Below are 22,726 nucleotides of genomic sequence, written 5' to 3'. Positions count from 1 at the left end.
CCGGCATATGATTCAAGGTGACACATATTTCCATATTCTATGGAAATGTGGTTGATTTAATTAAATTTACCTCATATAATCAACTCACTAATATGCACCTTAATTAGGTTACTGTAATAATACATACATGTTAGTTATATATTTTCTTGCCAGAATAAGTAAAAGTACACATGGGTGAGAGAAGACTACGTCCAGATCATATTTCACCCTGAAATGAGAAATTATATTTTACTTTAATTATATTTTAGGCAAAAATTATATTTTAAGCATTAATTAAAAGACTATTTAAGCATATTACATTGGTTACAAAAACAAAATCAATTCAAATAAATGCTGTTCTTTTGAGCTTAATGTATTCATCATAGAATCCTGAAAAAAGTATAACCATTTAATTGCTAACAATAAGAAACTGTGATTTTTAAATTGTAATAATTCACAATATTACTGTTTTACTGTATTTTTGACCAAATAAATACTATTTATTTTTTAAAAAAAACGTGAAAATATCTTACTAATCCTAAACTTTTGAACAGTAGTGTATATCATGATAGTATTTGACTTTATGCTGATTTAAAATAAACTAACTTCAGTATTTGTTCTTGCATTACAGTAATGAGAATGTAATGCTAATCACCTTTAAGGATAATGAGGGGGAAAATGTGGTTAATTGTGTTGAAATGTCTCAATGCAAAAAGAAAAAAAGTTCCAGTAATTGCCCTAAAAGTAGTCACATGGAAATTACTACCAGGAAAAATAGTTACAGTAAGCGTTTGTGATCCACTCTAAGCTAGATTTCAAAAGCCGCAAGGTTGCCGTTAAATCATAATAAATCTAATGAATGCAGTTGAATGTATCATATTGATTTCCTCAAGGTGAAGACATTGCAATTGTGATCTTTATACTGAAGATCAAACTTTTCTATTGTTGTCTCTCTTTTTGTTCTCTCTTTCAGTTATCAAATCTGTGAGTTCATGTATGAAAAAAAGCACCTTTACGACAAAATAGTCGACTGCTACCTGAAAGACCCTTTGAGAAAGGTACTCAACCTCAATCCCTCCCTTTTCACTCTTTTCTTTCCTGTCATTCCCGTTATTCCTTTACTTAATCTTTATCTCTAACTCCAGGAGGAGCTCTTCAACTACATCCATAACATTCTGTCCATGCCGGGCTACAGCTCAGAGGAGAAACATTTGGTGTGGGTCAAAGCCCTTCAACACATCAAGGTGAGTCTAACAAGGCTTCAAATAATTGTTCCTCTAGTACACTCCAGGTAGAGAGAGCTGAGGCTTCAGAAAGCTAATTTTAAGCCCTATTCTCATCAGGCCCCGCTCTCTCTCATCTTGTTCAGTCAATGGTCTTTGTGCAAATGACTTCCTCTGATTCTGATTGTTCAAATTGAGAACACTAAAATCAGTCGATGCCACCGCATCGTTTGACTGTCTTTCGGTTGAGTCCACATTGAAAATCTGAGTTTAAACTTTGAAATAAATTGGTTTTTTTTAGAAATAGAAACGTGAAACATAAAATTGTGACTGAACATGTCAGCTATTTTGCACAAAATATGTTGTTGCTTCAGTTGAAGCACAAAAGATGCTCTTTGAACATGCTGAACTACAATAATCATCATTTTGATCAAACTTGTGGAGTCCTTGTCAGTTCGAGCCTACTGTATCATATTTGATACAGGCCTGTACATTACGTACATGATCAAAACTTTGCTGAGAGACCTGCGGTATACAAATTTCAACATGCCTTCTGATTGATAATTGATAATTTATACTTTTTTAGTAAGTAAAAGGCCTTTTAGTGTAATTCGTAAACTGTAAGAATAGATTTTATATTGTTAGTAATATATTTCAAGATGAACACTTACTGGACTGAAGCAAATTAGGTTCACTTAATGATCCATACATCATGTTTTAGAAAAATCATGTTAAAATGTGAGAATCAAATATGATACAACAGGCTTTTGAGGAAATATTATTTTACAATACAGATTGTTTAAAAGCAGTTTTACAGTAATAACAGGAAAATAATGCAACAAAGTTTGTGTCTAGAAGAAAATAGTCATAGTCCAGCTCTGGAGAAAACCGTGATGTCATCGTCCAGCTCAGTTCAGTTCTCATATAATGGTGTCAATGCAGGCAGATCAATAATATTGTTGAATATTAAGTGTCCCCAACTAAGCAAGCCAAAAGCTAAAGGCGACAAAGGTGACAGTGGCAAGGAACCCAAACTCCATCAGGTGACAGAATTGAGAAAAAAAAAAAAAACCTTGGGAGAAACCAGACTCAGTTGGTGAACCAGTCCTCCTCTGGCCAACGAACGAACAGTGTATGATTATGATTCAGGCAGCATTACAGGTCAGAAGTCAGACTGGATCGGAACATTCAGAAATTGGATCGGAACATTCAGTATTGCACTGCGTTATATTTTTTTACCCCCACAATAAAAACTACCAAGCTTTGATCATTAAATTAAGTATTTGAATATAATTTCTAACACATTATGAAGAGATGGAGTGACAACTGATATTTAAATGCATTTTATGTAAGTATTCTGCTTCACTGTTAGAAAGATCTCATTGATTTACATTTCAAGCTAGCAGAATTTCATATTACTTTTTGGCCATATAAATATTAGCAACTGCACCAAATTGCATATTTTTGCTTAGTTTGGGCATAAAAAACAACAACTTTTTTTTCCCCCGAGTATGAGCTCCATATTCTACTATATCATACTACTATATCAAGCTTTAAAATTTGGGTGTATCAAAATTCAACAAAAACAAACATACAAACTTTTTTTATTTTACTTTTTATTTAGATTTTGTCTAAATGTTCAAAAAAATAAAAAAGATTTTGGACAATGATATTTCATATGTCAGACTTTGCAGGGTTAAAGCAACAACAAAAATACAAATAAGAAATGATTATGCCAATGACATTTGTAATAAAAAAAGAGTTTATAAAAATGCATGTGTTTGAAACCTGATACGTTGGTGAAACCTGATTTTTTAAAATCTCATCAGTTCTTCTCATTGTTTTTCTGTTGTAGGATTTGGTCAGCTTAAACTCGGCTAAGACAGCTGAGCTGGTGGCGGTGCACTTTGCAGATGAGGTGCAGTCCATCATCACATCTCTGCAGGTATGCAACATTGTTAACTTTATGACTTGACATGGGCTTCATGGGAGTGTTAAAAAGCTCTGCTATCCCATTAGCACATGTTCCAGACACGTTGAAATGACGGTTCAAATCCTCCCTGTACTGTTTTCTGATTGCATTCTACATTATATTCAGTTACATGACATCAGAACAATTATTACCTTCGCTGAAAAATACAGAGAGACTTCAATTTAATGCACTCTGTTGCGCACACACACAATTTATCTTTCGACAGGCTGGACTGTTAAGAAAAGCACTTCTGAAGGAGCCTGTCAGTGTTGTATTGTGTGTTTGATTCCCCTTTGGTGTGTGTTAATGTGTTTGTGCATTGTCTCTTCTCCTTTTCACTCATCTTAAGATAGTGTCAGTGAATGTCTGTGAGAGGGAAGAGGCCCCCCTGAGGCCCACGTGTGTGTGTCAGTAAATGGATTAGGCTCTATCTGCAGTGCTGTGTGTAATTGGGTTTGCGTTATCTTTCGCACACTGTCGGGAAGGTGCTAATTGAAAAGCCTGCTTGTGCAAACATATGTGCCGATAAGAAGATACAAGGGGAATGAGGGGAAAATAACAAGTTTTAAGGGTTTTTTTCACAGTCAAAGACTGGTGTGAGAATAACATTAATACTGTTTAAATGATTTGTAGTTCATTAAAGTATGGAGCATTTTATAAAGTGATGAAAATGATGAGGACAAGAATAATAATGGTCAAACTGAGCAGATTTTTACTCTCATAGGCCAGACCCATGACATGCTCAGGGTTAACCATTTTATATCTTTTTTAATTATTATTTTTTGCAGGAGTGTAGATCTCAGTAAGCAGGCGCTGAATTAATAGCTTCAATGATTATAAAGGGAGCGCTCTTTGCTCGCTTTTCTATATAACCATATAATTTGAATAAAAGTTTTGTTTTCCATGCTGCTCACTACACTGCAAAGTTTCTGGATTTATACATTTATTTAATTGTGTGATTGAATCCAAAACTGCAATGATTGATGGTGATATAGTCATAGTGTTAGCATAAAGGTACAAAACAATCTGATACTGAATGTCAAAATAGATGTGAATTTAGTAAATGCAAACTAATAGACCTGCCACTTGTTCTATGTTATGTCTGAAAGTTTCTTTGCCCTTTACTTTATTTTATTTTTTCCCCCGCTTCCACTCTTTTTTATAAACAATGTTTACTTTATTATTATTATCATCTTAATAAAGTCCTTTATTTTAATTAATATTTTTATTTTCAAATAGTTCAATAAAATAGTAAAATAGTTCCAAATGCTTTTTGTATTGGTACCAACTACTGGAATTTTGGTATCGTGACAACCCTTCACATAGCAATGTGAGAGTTTGTTCTTGTCATCAAAGTACATAAAGAAAGGATTGGTGGTTGTTTTAACATCATTTCTTTCTTTCTTTCTTTCTTTCTTTCTTTCTTTCTTTCTTTCTTTCTTTACTACATAAGAAAGAAAGATAGATTGGACTAATTTTAATCTGAAAAGTAAGTCTAGATACAGTATTAGAGGTCGGTTGATATTGGATTTTACAGATAACGATAAGTTTGGACCACTATGGAAGTAAAATAATGCCAAATGTTTTTTGCAACAAAAAAGTCTGATGAATTGCACTACTTGAAAAAAAATAGTCATTGCATTAACCATGCTTGCATTTTAATACATAGTATTTTTAGGGCTTGCATTTTTGTGGGCTGAAATTCAACATGGTTGAATATTTAAGTTGTGAATATTTCAATTCAAAACATTTCAAACACATTTTCATTATTAAAAATTAAATAATCCATATTCACCTTTCATATATCACTTCCAAAATAATCAAACTGTTTAAAAATACAACCTATAATATTCAACAGGCAATTTTCAGTCCATTTTATTTTGCTTTGCAAATTCGCTTCCACAAATTCAGTGGTTCAAATTTGACATCCAGGAACTGCAGGAAAAGCATTAGATTGAATTTCTATTGAATATTCAACCATACTGAATTTCAGCCCATAACAATGCTAGCCCTAAAAATACAATGCATTAAAATGCAAGCATGGTTAATGCAATGCATTTTTTTTTTCTTCAAGTAGTGCAATTCAACAGGCTTTTTTGTTTCAAAAACATTTGGCATTATTTTACTTCCATATACCACTCTGTCCGATAACCGATTGATCCACCAATAATTTTTAAAATGGACAATGAATGAAAACAAACATAACACATAAAACAGTGCTGAACTTTAATAAAAATAAAAAAATAAAAAATAAACAGTACTGAACCATGAAAATGTACTGTACTTTTAAAATATAAATAGTAATACACTGCCTGGCCAAAAAAAAAGTCGCTGTTTGGATTTAAATAGGCAAATGCTTAAGAGTCTATGATTGGATCATTATTGCAGTGATTATTATGTTTATGCTATGTTATATGTTTGGCAACAGTTCTTCTAACCCTAACCATGTAGGAAGACACATCATGGCCATATTCCAAGATGACAATATCAAGATTCATCAGGCTCTAATAGCAAAATAATGGGGAGCTTGATGAATCATTTTCACACATGAATTGGCACAGACCTTAAATTCATTGAAAGTCTTTGAAACTTCGCTGCATAACCAATGCATAAAAGTGACCAGCTGGATATAAAGTAATGCAAAATAGATGGTGACAGTCGTGACATTAAACATTTGGGTTGGTGTTTTTGTCACACATTGTTTTAACTGCTTGAGGTACTACTAATGTTAGCGTCCTCTCAGCCTCGACGGTAAACACACTGCTGTTCTCCACTAATGCTGCATCTAGTCAACAAATGGATTACTTTATAATGATATAAAACATGTACTGTAATGCACTGTAGATATCAGGGGCTGATTAAGGTCAACACAGGCCCCTATGCTCAGGGATTTTTAGAACCCCATTAATAATTTTAATTATATCCATTCATAATTTTAATAATCGACCTATAATTCATTGTATATTATAAAACGGATAGTTCCAGTCCTTGATACTGATTGGTTGAGCTGCGTTCGAAGCCGTTTTAAATTACTCAACAAACATACACCTGTGACCTCATTACATTAGTGTTACTGTGCAACTGCTGTTTGTGATTATTTTTTTATTTTTTTTTGCTGAATGTGTTGCTTAGCAACCTCTTTGGAACTACATTGCTTAGCAGAGGAATAAATGTGTTATAACGTTTTATACCATGGGCTGTTTAAATACTCGATTCTGATTGGCTGGAAGGTGTGCAGTAAAACCGTTTAATGCACAGGTAGTTCCAGTCAGTTTGATTACAGTTCGAAATGAATCCGCTACATTGGTAACCATAGTAACACAGATACACTTGCAAGCAGAGTGAGAGACGCATATGAAAACGTTTATTTAGGTAGGCTAAATGGATGATTTTTGCATATCGTTTAATTTGTATGGTGAATATGGCAACTCTGAGAAATGGGCCCAGGCACAAGACGAAATAGAAGACTTGGAGAAGACGTTGAATGACAAAAAGCGGCACAAAGAATTAACAATAAATAAATGACATGATTAGTTCAAATAAAGATTGCCTTGTCACTGTCAGTGTTGCCTGTCATTCATAAATAATTGTAATAAATCCATTAAAGAATCATTAAGTTAGCTATATGCTTAAGCAAAGAGGGGACGAGACTTTAAAGAAGAGACGCACACAGGTAACTCGCGCACGCATCTCTCTCTCTCTCTCTCTCTCTCTCTCTCTCTCTCTGTTCCTTCTCCTTCAGTTCTCTGTCTCTCTCTTTTAATAATGAATTTAAATAAATGTGAATTCATTCAAATAAAAGCAATCCGATGGCTCTACTTTATTTAAAGCGGACGGAGTGCAAGAACTGACGAGCCTTAACTTAAGAAATAACCGTCATTTTTACACGTCTGTTAAAAAATTACACTGTAAACATCAGTTACAGCTTTAACTTATTTTTAACTTGGCAAATAACCAAGGTATAAGCGGGATAATCCACGGCTAGCCATGCAATAAAGAATTTTAATGCACTTCGCTTCGCGTCGGGTGGTTCTTCGCCTCTACGTCGTGCATTAAAATCCTTTAATGCATGGCTAGCCGTGGATTATCCCTTACATATTTTTTGTTGCTGGTGTTTATTTTATGAATAAAATAAATGAATATTTTTATGGAGTAACCGTTTTATAAAAGTATGGGACATGATATGGGCTCGGCTCCGCGTTGTGCCTAACAACGCCCCTTAGCTGTTCTAAATCCACTGTAAAACACGGCTTCGCGGGGCTTATTGCTTAAATAGACCTTACAATGAGTAAGATAAACCCTCTAATCTTTAATTATCCTCACAGCTTATCGATCATGCGGTGATGCACTCATGAGTCTCATGTGTCAAAACAAACTCCATGAGGCGTCGTGTTTTTATTTTAGTTTTTATTTCGCCTCTAGAGGACGCTCTCGTACTGTATAATGACAGCCGACCCTTATCAGCCACTCCAGCAACGGACGCAACCCAGAAAAACTATCGGTATAGACTTTTGCCGATAACCAATTGTTCCAGCAATCGGTTATTTGGTGCCGATTAATCTGCAAAACTGATCAATCAGTCGACCTCTACTAGATACCTATTGACTAACTGCAAGTTGATCAGACTAGGTCTGCCCGGGTTTATGCAACTTATAACTAATCTTACAAGTGCCCACTGTAACTAGAGTCTTACAAGTGCCTACACGACAACAGTGTCTGGAACAAAGACACACTGTCTTGAAGGCTAAAATATCAAAGGTCACATTCTGGATTCTTGTAGTGCATAAAATGTCTGATGTACATGATATCTCATTTCAAACATTTCATCTGTTAGACACATATCTGGCTTCATCTGGCTATACTCTATTAACCCCTCTTGTGTTAGCCTGACGTCGTCATACTCAGATTCTAGTCAGAATGTGAGTCTGATACTGCTCCATTGAGCTTTGATTATGGGGCGTGTTTCAACCGAACCAGGAAAAAAAATTCCTCTGCACTCAATTGGATAGACCTACAACCAATCAGAGCAACGGAGTAAGTGACGTATGTTTTTCATTCATGTTTCCGATCGCGGTTCTCTGTTCCTCTTTTAAAATGAATGCGCTGTCGATATCTTCTATAACAGACACGATGGCGGAATCTACACATGATGTTTTATAAACAAAGTTCAGGAGGAGCACATTCAAATAATCAATCCAATCAACCGTCTACGGTCTACACTATCAGCATGAGAGGAAGCATATATTTATTCACTGTCAACTCACCTAACATTCCTTGACAGTTTTCAGCATCCCTCCACTCACTCTCGGCTTGTTCTTCCACAGCCTGGAATATGGGGGGAGTACTTTGGGTTCGGGCCGAATACCGAGCCCGAAGCCTCTCCTCGGACAGCACGCCAAATATGCATTTATTCTATCTTACTTATTTGTAAGCGTGAACTCGTGAAATCTCAATTCTCCAGTGGCAGTCATTTGAATTCAACCCAAGCACTCGTTGATGACGTGGATGATTACGTTACCGTTGCTCATCTGTCCATCATCGTATAAAGCCCGCCCTGACAATTTGATTGGTCCGAACAATTTTTGTTCGGGCATAATAGCTCCTCAACGGAACGAGTCCAGACCGAACTTCCCGACCTAAAAATGTTGTGGGCGGGGCTAAGTTCGGCTGGCATCCAGGCTACTCTTGTGTAGTATTTGAAGCAAATAACCAATATTGGCAGAATATTGATAAAATATCCCAGGGTTGTACTTCTACATGACTGCAACCTGTTTGAAAGTGAATCATATTTTGATGTTGAGCTCTCTGTGTCTGCAGGATGGCTATTTGGTGTTCCAGTTTCTGAAGTGCCTCCTGGACCCCAGGTAATAATAGCAGTACCCTCCCCAACACTGTCTCTCTTCAGCAGTTTTGTTTCATTTTTACATACCTGCTCTCTGTGGTGCGTTTAAACATACTTATTGAAAATACCTCTTTCCACAAATTTTCAGAGCACTAGGGATGTCAAATATATACTGCATGTGCCCTGCAATAACGATTCAAAATATAGGATCTGTACATAAGGCCTTGCAGTGTAAAAAAAGATTAATAAACCTGGACTGCCTATTATCTGACTACACTGTTGCACAAGTAAATGCATTTATTGGTGAACAGCTGCAGTTATTTTGGCTGGAGTCTCTGTAAAAATTAACAGCCATCTCTGTCGTCATCTGTCTCTGTCTCAAACATCGTTCCTTCATCTCTTTTCTCAAATGACCTCTGCCACACATCCATTTATCTTGACCTAGTATTTCATACTTTTTCACCCTTTCTATTGTCCTGGAGTCCGTTACGCTCAGCTCCCACATTTTAGCTTGTGTCATTCTTCTTCTGCCTGTGACAAACAGGACTCAAGGATTAAGATTGTTATCTGTAGTGAGTTTTGTACATGCTGCTGTTGACAGCCTGTAGTTAAAAAACAGTGGAGGTCAAACTGACAGTACAGTAGTCTTTTCACTGCTGAACTGTCATTTACGGGCAGATAATGGTGGTATGTATTCTGCTATGAGATTTTCTGATTGGATGAAAGGTGGAAAAATCAGATTAATACGTTTCAATTTGAAGAGATAATTTCAGTCATCAGACTTGTAGTTTTCACCTGGTGGACAATAAAATGTGTAGAAAAATCCCATAGCCCTATCCCATACTGTTACATGGAAACCACAATATTAAAGATATATCCTTACGCACAATATATCAGTACCAAAGCGACCAATATTAGAGAGTTAATTATACATGCTCATGTCCCATATTTTGTAGATTTTGCTGAATATAATTTTTTTAAACTGTATGATGCCTAAATTTATTTGTAGCATTGTAAGCAATTGAATGTATTTTTTTTATTATTTTAAATAACATGTTATTGTAATGTTTGTACTTTATAGATTATAACAGGTTATAACATGAAAACAATGACCAATTGTAACAGTTCATCCCTACCTTGAGTATGATACTAGGAGATGGTTTAAATCAGCATGAAATAAAAATTCACCCTTTATATTTTTAATCAAATCAATCAAAAAATTGTAAATCAAAATTGACACCATTTACTTTATTGGTACTAGTGCTGTCAAATCAGTTAATCGCATCTAAGTCAAGTCAAGTCACATTTATTTGTATAGCGCTTTTTACAATGCAGATCGTTTCAAAGCAGCTTTACAGAGATAACAGGAAAATAATGTAAAAAAGTTTGTTTCCAGAATAAAATAGCATCACAGTCCACCTTAAAGGAACACACCAACTTTTTGGGACTTTAGCTTATTCACCGTATCCCCCAGAGTTAGATAAGTCCGTACATACCCTTTTCATCTCCGTGCGTGCCGTAACTCTGTCTGACACACCCAACGCTAGCCAAATTTAGCACAAAGACTGGAGGTAAATGGCTCCAGCTAGCAAACTGCTCCCAATAAGTGACAAAATAACGCCAACATTTTCCTATTTACATGTTGTGATTTGTATAGTCACAGCGTGTAAAAATAACAAGGCCACATGGGACACAGCCATCTTCTAACCGTATCTGCTACTTGGGCGGAGTGATTTGCTCGCAGCACCTGAGAAGCCCCGTGGCGAAGAGCAGAGAGTTCGGGAGTAATTCACTCCGCAGAAGGAAAGAAACAATTGGGATTGACTGAGCCCTTTTTCACCCCATATACAGTGAGGAAAATAAGTATTTGAACACCCTGCTATTTTGCAAGTTCTCCCACTTGGAAATCATGGAGGGGTCTGAAATTGTCATCGTAGGTGCATGTCCACTGTGAGAGACATAATCTAAAAAAAAAAATCCAGAAATCACAATATATGATTTTTTAACTATTTATTTGTATGATACAGCTGCAAATAAGTATTTGAACACCTGTCTATCAGCTAGAATTCTGACCCTCAAAGACCTGTTAGTCTGCCTTTAAAATGTCCACCTCCACTCCATTTATTATCCTAAATTAGATGCACCTGTTTGAGGTCGTTAGCTGCATAAAGACACCTGTCCACCCCATACAATCAGTAAGAATCCAACTACTAACATGGCCAAGACCAAAGAGCTGTCCAAAGACACTAGAGACAAAATTGTACACCTCCACAAGGCTGGAAAGGGCTACGGGGAAATTGCCAAGCAGCTTGGTGAAAAAAGGTCCACTGTTGGAGCAATCATTAGAAAATGGAAGAAGCTAAACATGACTGTCAATCTCCCTCGGACTGGGGCTTCATGCAAGATCTCACCTCGTGGGGTCTCAATGATCCTAAGAAAGGTGAGAAATCAGCTCAGAACTACACGGGAGGAGCTGGTCAATGACCTGAAAAGAGCTGGGACCACCGTTTCCAAGGTTACTGTTGGTAATACACTAAGACGTCATGGTTTGAAATCATGCATGGCACGGAAGGTTCCCCTGCTTAAACCAGCAAATGTCAAGGCCCGTCTTAAGTTTGCCAATGACCATTTGGATGATCCAGAGGAGTCATGGGAGAAAGTCAAGTGGTCAGATGAGACCAAAATAGAACTTTTTGGTCATAATTCCACTAAACGTGTTTGGAGGAAGAAGAATGATGAGTACCATCCCAAGAACACCATCCCTACTGTGAAGCATGGGGGTGGTAGCATCATGCTTTGGGGGTGTTTTTCTGCACATGGGACAGGGCGACTGCACTGTATTAAGGAGAGGATGACCGGGGCCATGTATTGCGAGATTTTGGGGAACAACCTCCTTCCCTCAGTTAGAGCATTGAAGATGGGTCGAGGCTGGGTCTTCCAACATGACAATGACCCGAAGCACACAGCCAGGATAACCAAGGAGTGGCCTCTGTAAGAAGCATATCAAGGTTCTGGCGTGGCCTAGCCAGTCTCCAGACCTAAACCCAATAGAGAATCTTTGGAGGGAGCTCAAACTCCGTGTTTCTCAGCGACAGCCCAGAAACCTGACTGATCTAGAGAAGATCTGTGTGGAGGAGTGGGCCAAAATCCCTCCTGCAGTGTGTGCAAACCTGGTGAAAAACTACAGGAAACGTTTGACCTCTGTAATTGCAAACAAAGGCTACTGTACCAAATATTAACATTGATTTTCTCAGGTGTTCAAATACTTATTTGCAGCTGTATCATACAAATAAATAGTTAAAAAATCATACATTGTGATTTCTGGATTTTTTTTTTAATTATGTCTCTCACAGTGGACATGCACCTACGATGACAATTTCAGACCCCTCCATGATTTCTAAGTGGGAGAACTTGCAAAATAGCAGGGTGTTCAAATACTTATTTTCCTCACTGTATATATAATAAAAATAAATAATAAATAATAAAATTTAATAAAAATATATATAAATCTAGATTTGTATTGTTACACATTCACATTTGCTCCAATTTACAGCTGCTTTAGTTTCAGACACAGCCACAAATCAATGCTTGCTCATTTCTGCATCACGGCAGACCCTCAGAACTACAAGTCTGTTTTTGCTGTAGCTGACCCACAATGACCTTTAAAGGACATATGGCACCTCGGGGGCAAAACTCATCTGTGATTAAAAAATCGGAGTTAACTGTCTCCTCTCAGGCCAGGCCTCAAAGCATGTTTCTCCTCACAACCTTCCCGTCCTCAGAAACCTCCCATCTCAATTTGTCACAGAGTCTCATCTTGGACAACAGAGCTGAGTTCATTCAGGGTAGTTTGAATAAATAAAGACCTCCTTTCCTGATGTAGGCACTCTGGGACTCTTGTAGTGATGAAATCAGTCACAGGAATGATAAGGACACACTACAGAAACTTTAAATGTAACACTACCAGGAGAACGGCATAAGCTGTGCCTTTTTTTTTACTTCCACTTGGCAAGGCAAAATTAAATTGAGATAAAACGAATAATCCACCAATTGTATTTTGAAGAAAGCATCTATAACATACAACCTTAGAAATATGACTTCTCAAAAATGGTTATGTTAAATATAGGGCAATATGTAAATGATTGACATTTTAAAATGGTTAAAAAAATTATTTCATATTTCATGTGAGTTTTATTCATTGGCAATTCACCAACATTAGCTTATGTATTATTATGCATGGAGAAAAATATTTTATTGGCCATGTACAATTAATTTACGTTGGCTTGCAACAACTACAACAACTACATTGAATTTGATCATTTGAAAAAATTTGCTTAGTGTTTTTTGTCCTTACAATGAAAGTCAGTGGGATCTAATGTTGTTTTGGAGCCCATTAACTTGTATTATATGGGCGCAAACATTTTTAAAAATAACTTCTCTTATGTTCCACAGAGCAAAGAAAGTTGTGCATATTTGGAACAACATGAGGATGATTGAACAATTACAGAATTTATTATTATTATTTTTTGGTGAACTATCTATGTAATGTATACTACAGATAAGTGCTCTATTATTTACAAAAAACAAACTGCATCTACTATCACTTTGATAAGAAAACACTTGCCAGAAACTTAATGTAATGATTCAGTGTACTTTCAGAATCCGTTATTTTTATGTTCTTTGTGATTTTTACTGCTTCAAACATCATCCTTCATTCTCACATGCCTTTTTAAGTTAGCAGAGTTCACATACCAGAGTAGAACATTACATCTCACATGTGATGAGGATGTGTTCTGTCACATGCCTCATACAGCAGGAGCTGATGGTGGCTGATTGGGCTTTGATTTGAGAGCTTTTCTATGATTGAGCTCTGAGAAAACCCACACTACATGATAACTTGATTGGGAGAGAAGGAGAAATGGAGGGAGGGAGGGAGCAATGCGAATATCTTTGATCATCTTCTAATAATGCCACATTTTAAGGTCTGGGTAGATTAGATAGTAAGAAAACAATCAGTTCTCCTAATCAATGTGTTGGATGTGACAGGAATAAAGATTTGAGACAAGGGCCAAATTGTAATGGCAAGGCAACTGGGTCAGAGAATCGCTGAATCGCTCACAACGTGAGCAGATTTTAAATGCACAATCAACACTTTATTTCATAATCAACAGAAAATCTTTCTCATTCTTCAGTTCTCTCTCAGTTTTCTCTCTTACTGAGTTAGGTAATTACAGTTGCTATCAGAAAACTATTGAGGATACTGTAGTCGGTATGTTCATGCTCTAGTCTTATTTAAGGTCTGTTTGTCCTTGGTTTGGTCTGCCTGTTGATCTTGTTCTCGGCACATTTAAGCCATTAGATTTAAACATCAATAACCAGAAGTTGGCTTTGAAGGACTGTTGAAGGTTTTTATGAGAGCCGTTGCCTTGAGTAGACTGCTCTTATATGCTGTGTATGCTCACTGTAGTCTGTTGAATCAAATAAATGACCATTTTGCAACATATGATAATTAAAAATCCCTTTTTTTCTCATAGTGTTTTGTGATGGTTTCCTCTAATATTGGTTATTTTCAGGTGAATATGTGGTTTTCTCTTTCTGTAACAGCTCCAGAGAGGGTCTGAATCTTCAGACTGTTCTAAGATTGGGCTCAGATCTTCACGAGCTCTTAGTGGATCTACTGTGCCAGTTCAGTCCTCAGCATGTCATCGCCTTCCTTAAGACCTCTCAGGACTACAGACTGGAGGAGGCCATCCAGGTATAAATACATCAATCTCATACATACAAAATGGACTGTTACAAAGACTGGTGAGCTGCCTAGTAGTGCCTTAATGTATGCAGCTATCTTTTAAGTCAGCATCCTAAATGTAAAGTACAACCCCATTTACAGAAAAGCAGAATCTGTGATTACATTTGTTAATTCTGTTTAAACTTTATTTAACTGACAAAAGAATGTTTTTCAATGTTTTCACTGACCAACTTAATTGTATTTCGTAAACATTAACAAATTAGATTTTGATGGCTGTAACACAAATCTTTTCACAATATTATGTATGGTAGGTGGCGAAAGACCTAAATTATTTGCAATGTTGCTTTGTGAATTTCAGAACAGTTTAACTTGGATATTCTAGAATCTTGTCACTTTTATTTTTCCTCTGTCTGGAGTGTTTTGCAGCCATCAAAATCGAAATGTAATCACAAAATACAATCTAGTTGGTCAGTGAAAACATTGGAAATCTTTTATTTGTACTTTTGTCAGTTAAATAATGGTTAAAGAGAATTAACAAATCACTGATTCTTGATTATATTGCATTTAACAAGATGTCCCAACTTTTCTGGAAATGAGGTTGTAGTATGCAGAGGCTGCAGATTTCCAGAGAATTCGAAAGCCCATAATTCTCAAAGCTCTGCAATTCCCCTTTACCTTGAATGTTTTCATCCATCCATTTTCCAAACCACTTGTACTTGTTTATTATATATTTGGGGTAATTTGTTAATGCTTTCAGCTACCAAAAAGTACTTTCACCCCAATGTAACATTCTCCACTAAAATCAGACAAATTCAGTAAATAGCATATGGTTCTACAGATAGTGACAGATTTGAAATGCTCTTTATGGGCAGCACTTTATTAATAACCAGACACACACGTGCCCCACACAAGACTTTAGAGAGTTGATTCCCAGAATTTTAACTTATTGATGAGCTAAAGACCAAGTTGATGAGCACAAACGATACATAGCACACGCATTCATTGGATAAAATAGGTGTGGTATTTTCCCATCAATACTTTTCAGCACTCTCCAGGGGCAGCTTTGCAAATTTTTTGAACGCAGCTAATATGAGGACTCACAAATGTTGTGTTTTAGCTCACATGAGTTTTGTCAGCACATATTGAAAAGTATATTTTGCATACAGACGCTGACATATTGTGCTTCCTGACCATTTATTTTATTATTTAGACAACCCAATTCGCTAAAGGAATTCAAATAATGACTCAAATGCGGCCAGCAAATCTATGCTGAACGCAATTTGCACACTTCTTCTGAGTACCAGGCTATCGAGGATGTAACAGGCTACTGCAATCTGGCATACATTACTCTGATTGTACTGCACTCCTGTGATCCAGACTCCTGGATTGGCTCATTAAAATCATGCAAAATATGTTTGACTACTGCAGGAATCTGAATATATGTCCAGTCATAACATGAACAACTGCAATGATCAATACAATAAAATCATTTTTATAATGAATGTAAATCCTGGTTATTCTTTGCAAGTCTCAGAAAGTCAATTCAAATCTCTTTAACCAAAAGAAGACATTTGCAAAATATTTCAGCTATTTTTGTCCGTGCAATAAAGTTCTTTAGTCAAAAAGAGTGAGAGTTTGCAATTTAAGTAGTGTGATGCTAATTGCCAGCAGGCAGATAGTTTGTGAATAAGGCACAATCTATAATGAGCCAAATTTACATAAAAAGAAAGCATGTTTACGCAGAAAAAATTGAGAGTGACTTCAGTGTGAGTTTACCACATTTAGCGGCTGTTTAAACTGGATTACGAGTGATTAGTAAATAAGACAGTTTTTGCACAGAAATACAGATGATTACTGAATTCACAGCTCAAATTACAGGTTTGGCAGGGCAGGTTGGGATTAGTAGACCACACACTATCTAATCAATCAACATGAAACCACTGATACAGTGTGTAAAGGTTGCTTGCCAATCTGATGTAATTAGGGTGCCAGCTGACAGGCTCAGGCAGAAAGATGCCTGGAGGAACGAATGAATGAATAATGGAGGGAGGGAAGATATCTGCCGTGCTTAAGCGCTGAGACAGACAGACAGAGGCAGAAGAGAGAATCAATACCGTTACAGAGGCTGAGTGGCACCTGCTAAATATTTGAACAGACATTTTGCACACCCGCATACATATAAAGCATCACTAAAATCCTGCTATCTCGCCTTATACTTGTTTCTCTGCTCTTTGTATATGTCTCCATATCTAGACCCATCTGATTGCTACTGTGTTTCTGTCAGTCTGTATTGTCGTTTTTCTCTGTGCACTCTCATACCTGCCCTGTTTTCGTATTCATGGATTGAACTGTATTCATGGATTCCTGTTTTTGTGTTTCTCTGTCTTCTGCATAACCCCCTTTAGTTCCAAAATGTTTTTGAATGTTTCATTGTGGAAATGGTTTTTCGGTAACAAACAGTCTCACCTAAACACACTTTCTCAATCTGAGTCTGTTCGTCATGTGGGCGGCTCGGAGTGGATCATTTGTCTTGATAATCTTGACAATTTGACTGCAACACAATTGACTGTCTTATCTCTGTCTTGTCTAATCACAGATCACAGAGAAACACAACCTGCATGAGGCCACAGCCTTCCTGCTGGAGAGGAAGGGAGATGTACAGGGAGCTTTTGAAGTGCTGCTACAGGTTTGAGTTCCTCACACCACACAAGCCTGCAGCAAGTGGATCCATGTTAGCTTAAAATGCTTATTGGCTGCTTTGAATGGCATTTGCTCCATTATGACTGAAATACAATAACAAATAAAATACATTTGAATTTTTAACAACTAGATGTTTTTGTTGTTGTTGTTTTTCACATTTTAATCATAATGGAGCAAATAGCAGTAATTAATTTGCCTGCAAAGCTCCAAACTCATTGTCTTTCAGTAACATTTTCCAGTTTGAATCCAAAATATATATTTATTTATATTTATAATATATATAAAATTGATTTGTTAAGACCAGCAATTTTCTGCATTAAATATTTTTTTAGTATATGGATGATGATGATGATGATGATGATTATAATTATACAATTATATTATTATAAATCCATTTAAATTATTTGAAATTTGCTATAACACTGTGAGCACAGGCAGTCAGCGCATGCTCTGGGACTCTGTGTCTGACAAATGCACCACATTTTTATCAGGATTACATCGAACAGGTCTTTTACATATGATGCATTCTTGCATTTAACCCTCAAAGAGATAGTTCACCAAAAAAATTTAATTCTGTCATCATTTACTCACCCTCATGTCGTTCCAACCCCTTAAGACTTTACTTAATGTTCAAAACAGAATATATTTTTAATTAGACCTCCATTTAATATCCAGGTCACTAAAACTTAAAAGATCCAAAAAAGGTTATGGTAAAGGCATTGTAAAACAAATTCATATGAGTTGAGCGGTTTAATGGTCTTGTGAAGAGATATGATTTTTTTATAAGATGAACAGATTCAATTTATTTACATGTAAACAATGGGAGTAACCTTGTATTTCAGACTAAACTAGTGGTAATGCATCTGATTGTTGAAACCACAAATGTAGATTTTACTCGTCCCAAAATGTAAAAAAAAAAAAAAAAGCCTGTGAGAGCGTGTTATAGGCTATATGACATTAAAGCCAGATATTGCAGCGCTACTGCAACACGCTTCGCCGCAGGTGAGCAGCTGAGTATCTCTTCAGCAAGCCAACGTGCAAACTGACACAAATGAAACTGAAAGTCGCAGATGCTTAAAACACAATCATCTTCATTAAAAGTAATGAGACTAAATGATCTAACCAGTGCTTATGCCGCCTCTCTCTCTTTGCGGTATTTTATCTTGAAATTAGCTGATGATAAATAAAATGCAGCTCATATCTGTTGCTTTCGTTGACGTGAACTCCGTTAAAGGCTTAATTCACCCAAAAAAGGAAATTTCTGTCATTAATTACTCACCCTCATGTCGTTTCAAACCCGTAGGACCTTCGTTCATCTTCGGAACACAAATGACGATATTTTTGATGAAATCCGAGAGCTTTCTGTCCTTCCATAGATTGCAAGGCGATCAGCGCAGACGACAGGACATTATTTTCAACTTGATGTTTTATTCTCCATCATTCAATACATTTTGCCTATACATATATTAACTTTTATGAATTAATGAATGAATGAGGCACTTATATAACATAACTTTGTTATGTCATTGCAGATTAAAATCTGTAAATCAAAATATCTATATTATTAAGAAAAGCCCAAGGCTCTATCGCCTAATGCCCTAAAAGGTGTGCAGTGTCTTTGGGCGGATTGCTGAGGTGTATTGCCTGCAACAGCCATTTTAGGATTGTTTATGATTTGGTATTAGTGACTTACAGTGAGGAAAATAAGTATTTGAACACCCTGCTATTTTGCAAGTTCTCCCACTTAGAAATCATGGAAGGGTCTGAAATTGTCATCGTAGGTGCATGTCCACTGTGAGAGACATAATCTAAAAAAAAAAATCCAGAAATCACAATGTATGATTTTTTAACTATTTATTTTTATGATACAGCTGCAAATAAATATTTGAACACCTGAGAAAATCAATGTTAATATTTGGTACAGTAGCCTTTGTTTGCAATTACAGAGGTCAAACGTTTCCTGTAGTTTTTCACCAGGTTTGCACACACTGCAGGAGGGATTTTGGCACAGAGATCTTCTCTAGATCAGTCAGGTTTCTGGGCTGTCGCTGAGAAACACGGAGTTTGAGCTCCCTCCAAAGATTCTCTATTGGGTTTAGGTCTGGAGACTGGCTAGGCCACGCCAGAACCTTGATATGCTTCTTACAGAGCCACTCCTTGGTTATCCTGGCTGTGTGCTTCGGGTCATTGTCATGTTGGAAGACCCAGCCTCGACCCATCTTCAATGCTCTAACTGAGGGAAGGAGGTTGTTCCCCAAAATCTCGCAATACATGGCCCCGGTCATCCTCTCCTTAATACAGTGCAGTCGCCCTGTCCCATGTGCAGAAAAACACCCCCAAAGCATGATGCTACCACCCCCATGCTTCACAGTAGGGATGGTGTTCTTGGGATGGTACTCATCATTCTTCTTCCTCCAAACACGTTTAGTGGAATTATGACCAAAAAGTTCTATTTTGGTCTCATCTGACCACATGACTTTCTCCCATGACTCCTCTGGATCATCCAAATGGTCATTGGCAAACTTAAGACGGGCCTTGACATGTGCTGGTTTAAGCAGGGGAACCTTCCGTGCCATGCATGATTTCAAACCATGATGTCTTAGTGTATTACCAACAGTAACCTTGGAAACGGTGGTCCCAGCTCTTTTCAGGTCATTGACCAGCTCCTCCCGTGTAGTTCTGGGCTGATTTCTCACCTTTCTTAGGATCATTGAGACCCCACGAGGTGAGATCTTGCATGGAGCCCCAGTCCGAGGGAGATTGACAGTCATGTTTAGCTTCTTCCATTTTCTAATGATTGCTCCAACAGTGGACCTTTTTTCACCAAGCTGCTTGGCAATTTCCCCGTAGCCCTTTCCAGCCTTGTGGAGGTGTACAATTTTGTCTCTAGTGTCTTTGGACAGCTCTTTGGTCTTGGCCATGTTAGTAGATGGATTCTTACTGATTGTATGGGGTGGACAGGTGTCTTTATGCAGCTAACGACCTCAAACAGGTGCATCTAATTTAGGATAATAAATGGAGTGGAGGTGGACATTTTAAAGGCAGACTAACAGGTCTTTGAGGGTCAGAATTCTAGCTGATAGACAGGTGTTCAAATACTTATTTGCAGTTGTATCATACAAATAAATAGTTAAAAAATCATATATTGTGATTTCTGGATTTTTTTTTTTTTTAGATTATGTCTTTCACAGTGGACATGCACCTACGATGACAATTTCAGCCCCCTCCATGATTTCCAAGTGGGAGAACTTGCAAAATAGCAGGGTGTTCAAATACTTATTTTCCTCACTGTAGGAGTCCTCTTGACTACCCCTAACTTTTCACAGATTTAGGAGCTGTTTTTTTTATTTTACTTTTACTCAAATGAAATTAAAAAGGTGTACTTAATACTTTTACTGGAGTAAAATTTTGAATTGAGTACCTGTACTTTTACTCAAGTACTTGATTTGTGTACTTCATCCACCACTGCTTCAGAGTGGTGACCATACACCTTTGCATTGATGGAAACTTGGAAACGATGGAAAGAGGGTCAGCAGTTTCTGAGAATAACTATCACAGAGAAGTTAGTCTGATCTTGTCACACCAACACTGAGGTAAAAAAAAATAAGAATAAAAAGCATGTCAGCGGATTTTCTCCACAAATTAGAGTTGTTTGGCATGCCATCACATCCTGGTCAGCATCTGCAAGTGCACTATTATAAGTATCCTGAGGCATATCAGATCATAGTGTGGGAACTGCACTGCCCCGAAGTATAAAGTACTTAAGAGAGTGGTGCAGTCAGTAGATCTTATTACTGGATCTTAAACATTAAGGACAGGATGTTTACAAATAGATGTTTAATGAAGACCAAGACTATCCTTAATTCTGTTGTGTTGCATAATTTCACTGCTGCTACTGGAAAATGCTATCAGAGCATCTAATTACAGTAAAATACTTTGTAACAGATGTCACCATCATGTAGTCACCAGTCTCAATGTATCCATTGGGAATCACCATAATAATGTACGACCATAGACTAATGTCTAAAGCAGGGTTCACCAATCTCGGTCCTGGAGGGCCGCTGTCCTGCAGAGTTTAGCTCCAACCAGCTCCAACACACCTGTTTGAAAGTTTCTAGTATGCCTAGTGAGACCTTGATTAGCTGGTTCAGGTGTGTTTAATTGGGGTTGGAGCTAAACTCTGCAGGACAGCGGCCCTCCAGGACCGAGATTGGTGAACCCTGGTCTAAAGTACCACTACTTCGCCAACTGCTTTTGAACGCAGTGTGTATGTGCATGCACACTCTGCAACGAGTTCTCTCGCTTCGTGGTAATGTGTTCACAAGATAAAACAATCAAATGCTCTTCTTGTTCAAAATGCCCGTCTTGGCGAGGTATTGAAGTAAACAGTTTGTCTTAAGTAAATGTAAATGAAAGTTGTTTCATCTTCTGTTGGATTCATATTGTTACACATTTGCACATTTTGGTAAAATTTCACAAGCATAAAAGGTCCATTGTCTATTGTCAATAGTGTAATGATGTATGAATCATAGCTCACACAAAAATCATTTATCAAACCAAGCAGCTATGTTGGGAATCCTGCGAAATCTGCTTGCTGGGAATCCTGGGAAGAGTTTTGCCCTCACACGTAATTCCAGATTATGCAGATTCCTATTGATATGACTGGATTTCGCCTGTAAAAATGGCAGAACAACAGTAAATGTGACAACACCTTAAAAGTATGATATCAGCTTTCAGTTTAACTGAAAATGTTTGGAATATTGTTACTGTACTAATGTAATGCTAGCCATGGCAGAATCGGCATCCTTTTTTTTAAGCACTGATTTAGATTTTGCAAAAAATCTGGAAGTCTGCAGAATGGATTTACTCATAAAGTTCATTTAGATGTTGTTTCAGAGAACAGTGTCTTAAATATCCCTGGTGAGACAGAAAGGGCAGGTGGAAATGCACTATTGATCTGTTGATCTCTGCTTCTCAGACCCTGAAGGGCAAACTGCACAAACTTGCCCTAAAAGGCTCAGAGGCAGACAAGCCCGATGACGACGAGGAGGAGGAGACAGGCAATGAAGTGCAGAGTCTGTTACAAATAGTGGATGAAGCTCTGCATGACATCATTGCTTTGTGTCAGAGGAGCTCGCACGGTCTCAACCAGCAGCAGAGAGAGGTGTGTGTGCAGTCCCAACAACCTGTGTTGTTTTTCATGAACAGGATGCATTGATCTTCTTATTCACGGTTTTGCATGTCTCTCTCTCGCTTTGTGTGTG

General features: G+C 37.2%; 1 protein-coding gene across 1 annotated transcript in view; it reads left to right on the top strand.

Annotated features, from left to right (window-relative positions):
- vps8 (VPS8 subunit of CORVET complex) overlaps positions 1 to 22,726 on the top strand; it is a 136,636-nt gene that overhangs the window by 64,132 nt on the left and 49,778 nt on the right. Inside the window, exons 31-37 of the mRNA XM_084091643.1 lie at positions 953 to 1,037; positions 1,125 to 1,223; positions 3,058 to 3,147; positions 8,992 to 9,038; positions 14,621 to 14,771; positions 17,359 to 17,448; positions 22,441 to 22,626. Coding sequence (XP_083947769.1) covers positions 953 to 1,037; positions 1,125 to 1,223; positions 3,058 to 3,147; positions 8,992 to 9,038; positions 14,621 to 14,771; positions 17,359 to 17,448; positions 22,441 to 22,626 — 748 coding nt within the window. The remainder of the gene's footprint in view (positions 1 to 952; positions 1,038 to 1,124; positions 1,224 to 3,057; positions 3,148 to 8,991; positions 9,039 to 14,620; positions 14,772 to 17,358; positions 17,449 to 22,440; positions 22,627 to 22,726) is intronic.

The sequence above is a fragment of the Abramis brama genome (genome assembly GCF_963993115.1).
Source record: "Abramis brama genome assembly, chromosome: 2".
Classification (NCBI taxonomy): Eukaryota; Metazoa; Chordata; class Actinopteri; order Cypriniformes; family Leuciscidae; genus Abramis; species Abramis brama.
Note: the sequence above shows the minus strand (reverse complement) of the source record. Positions and strands in the feature narration are given on the sequence as shown.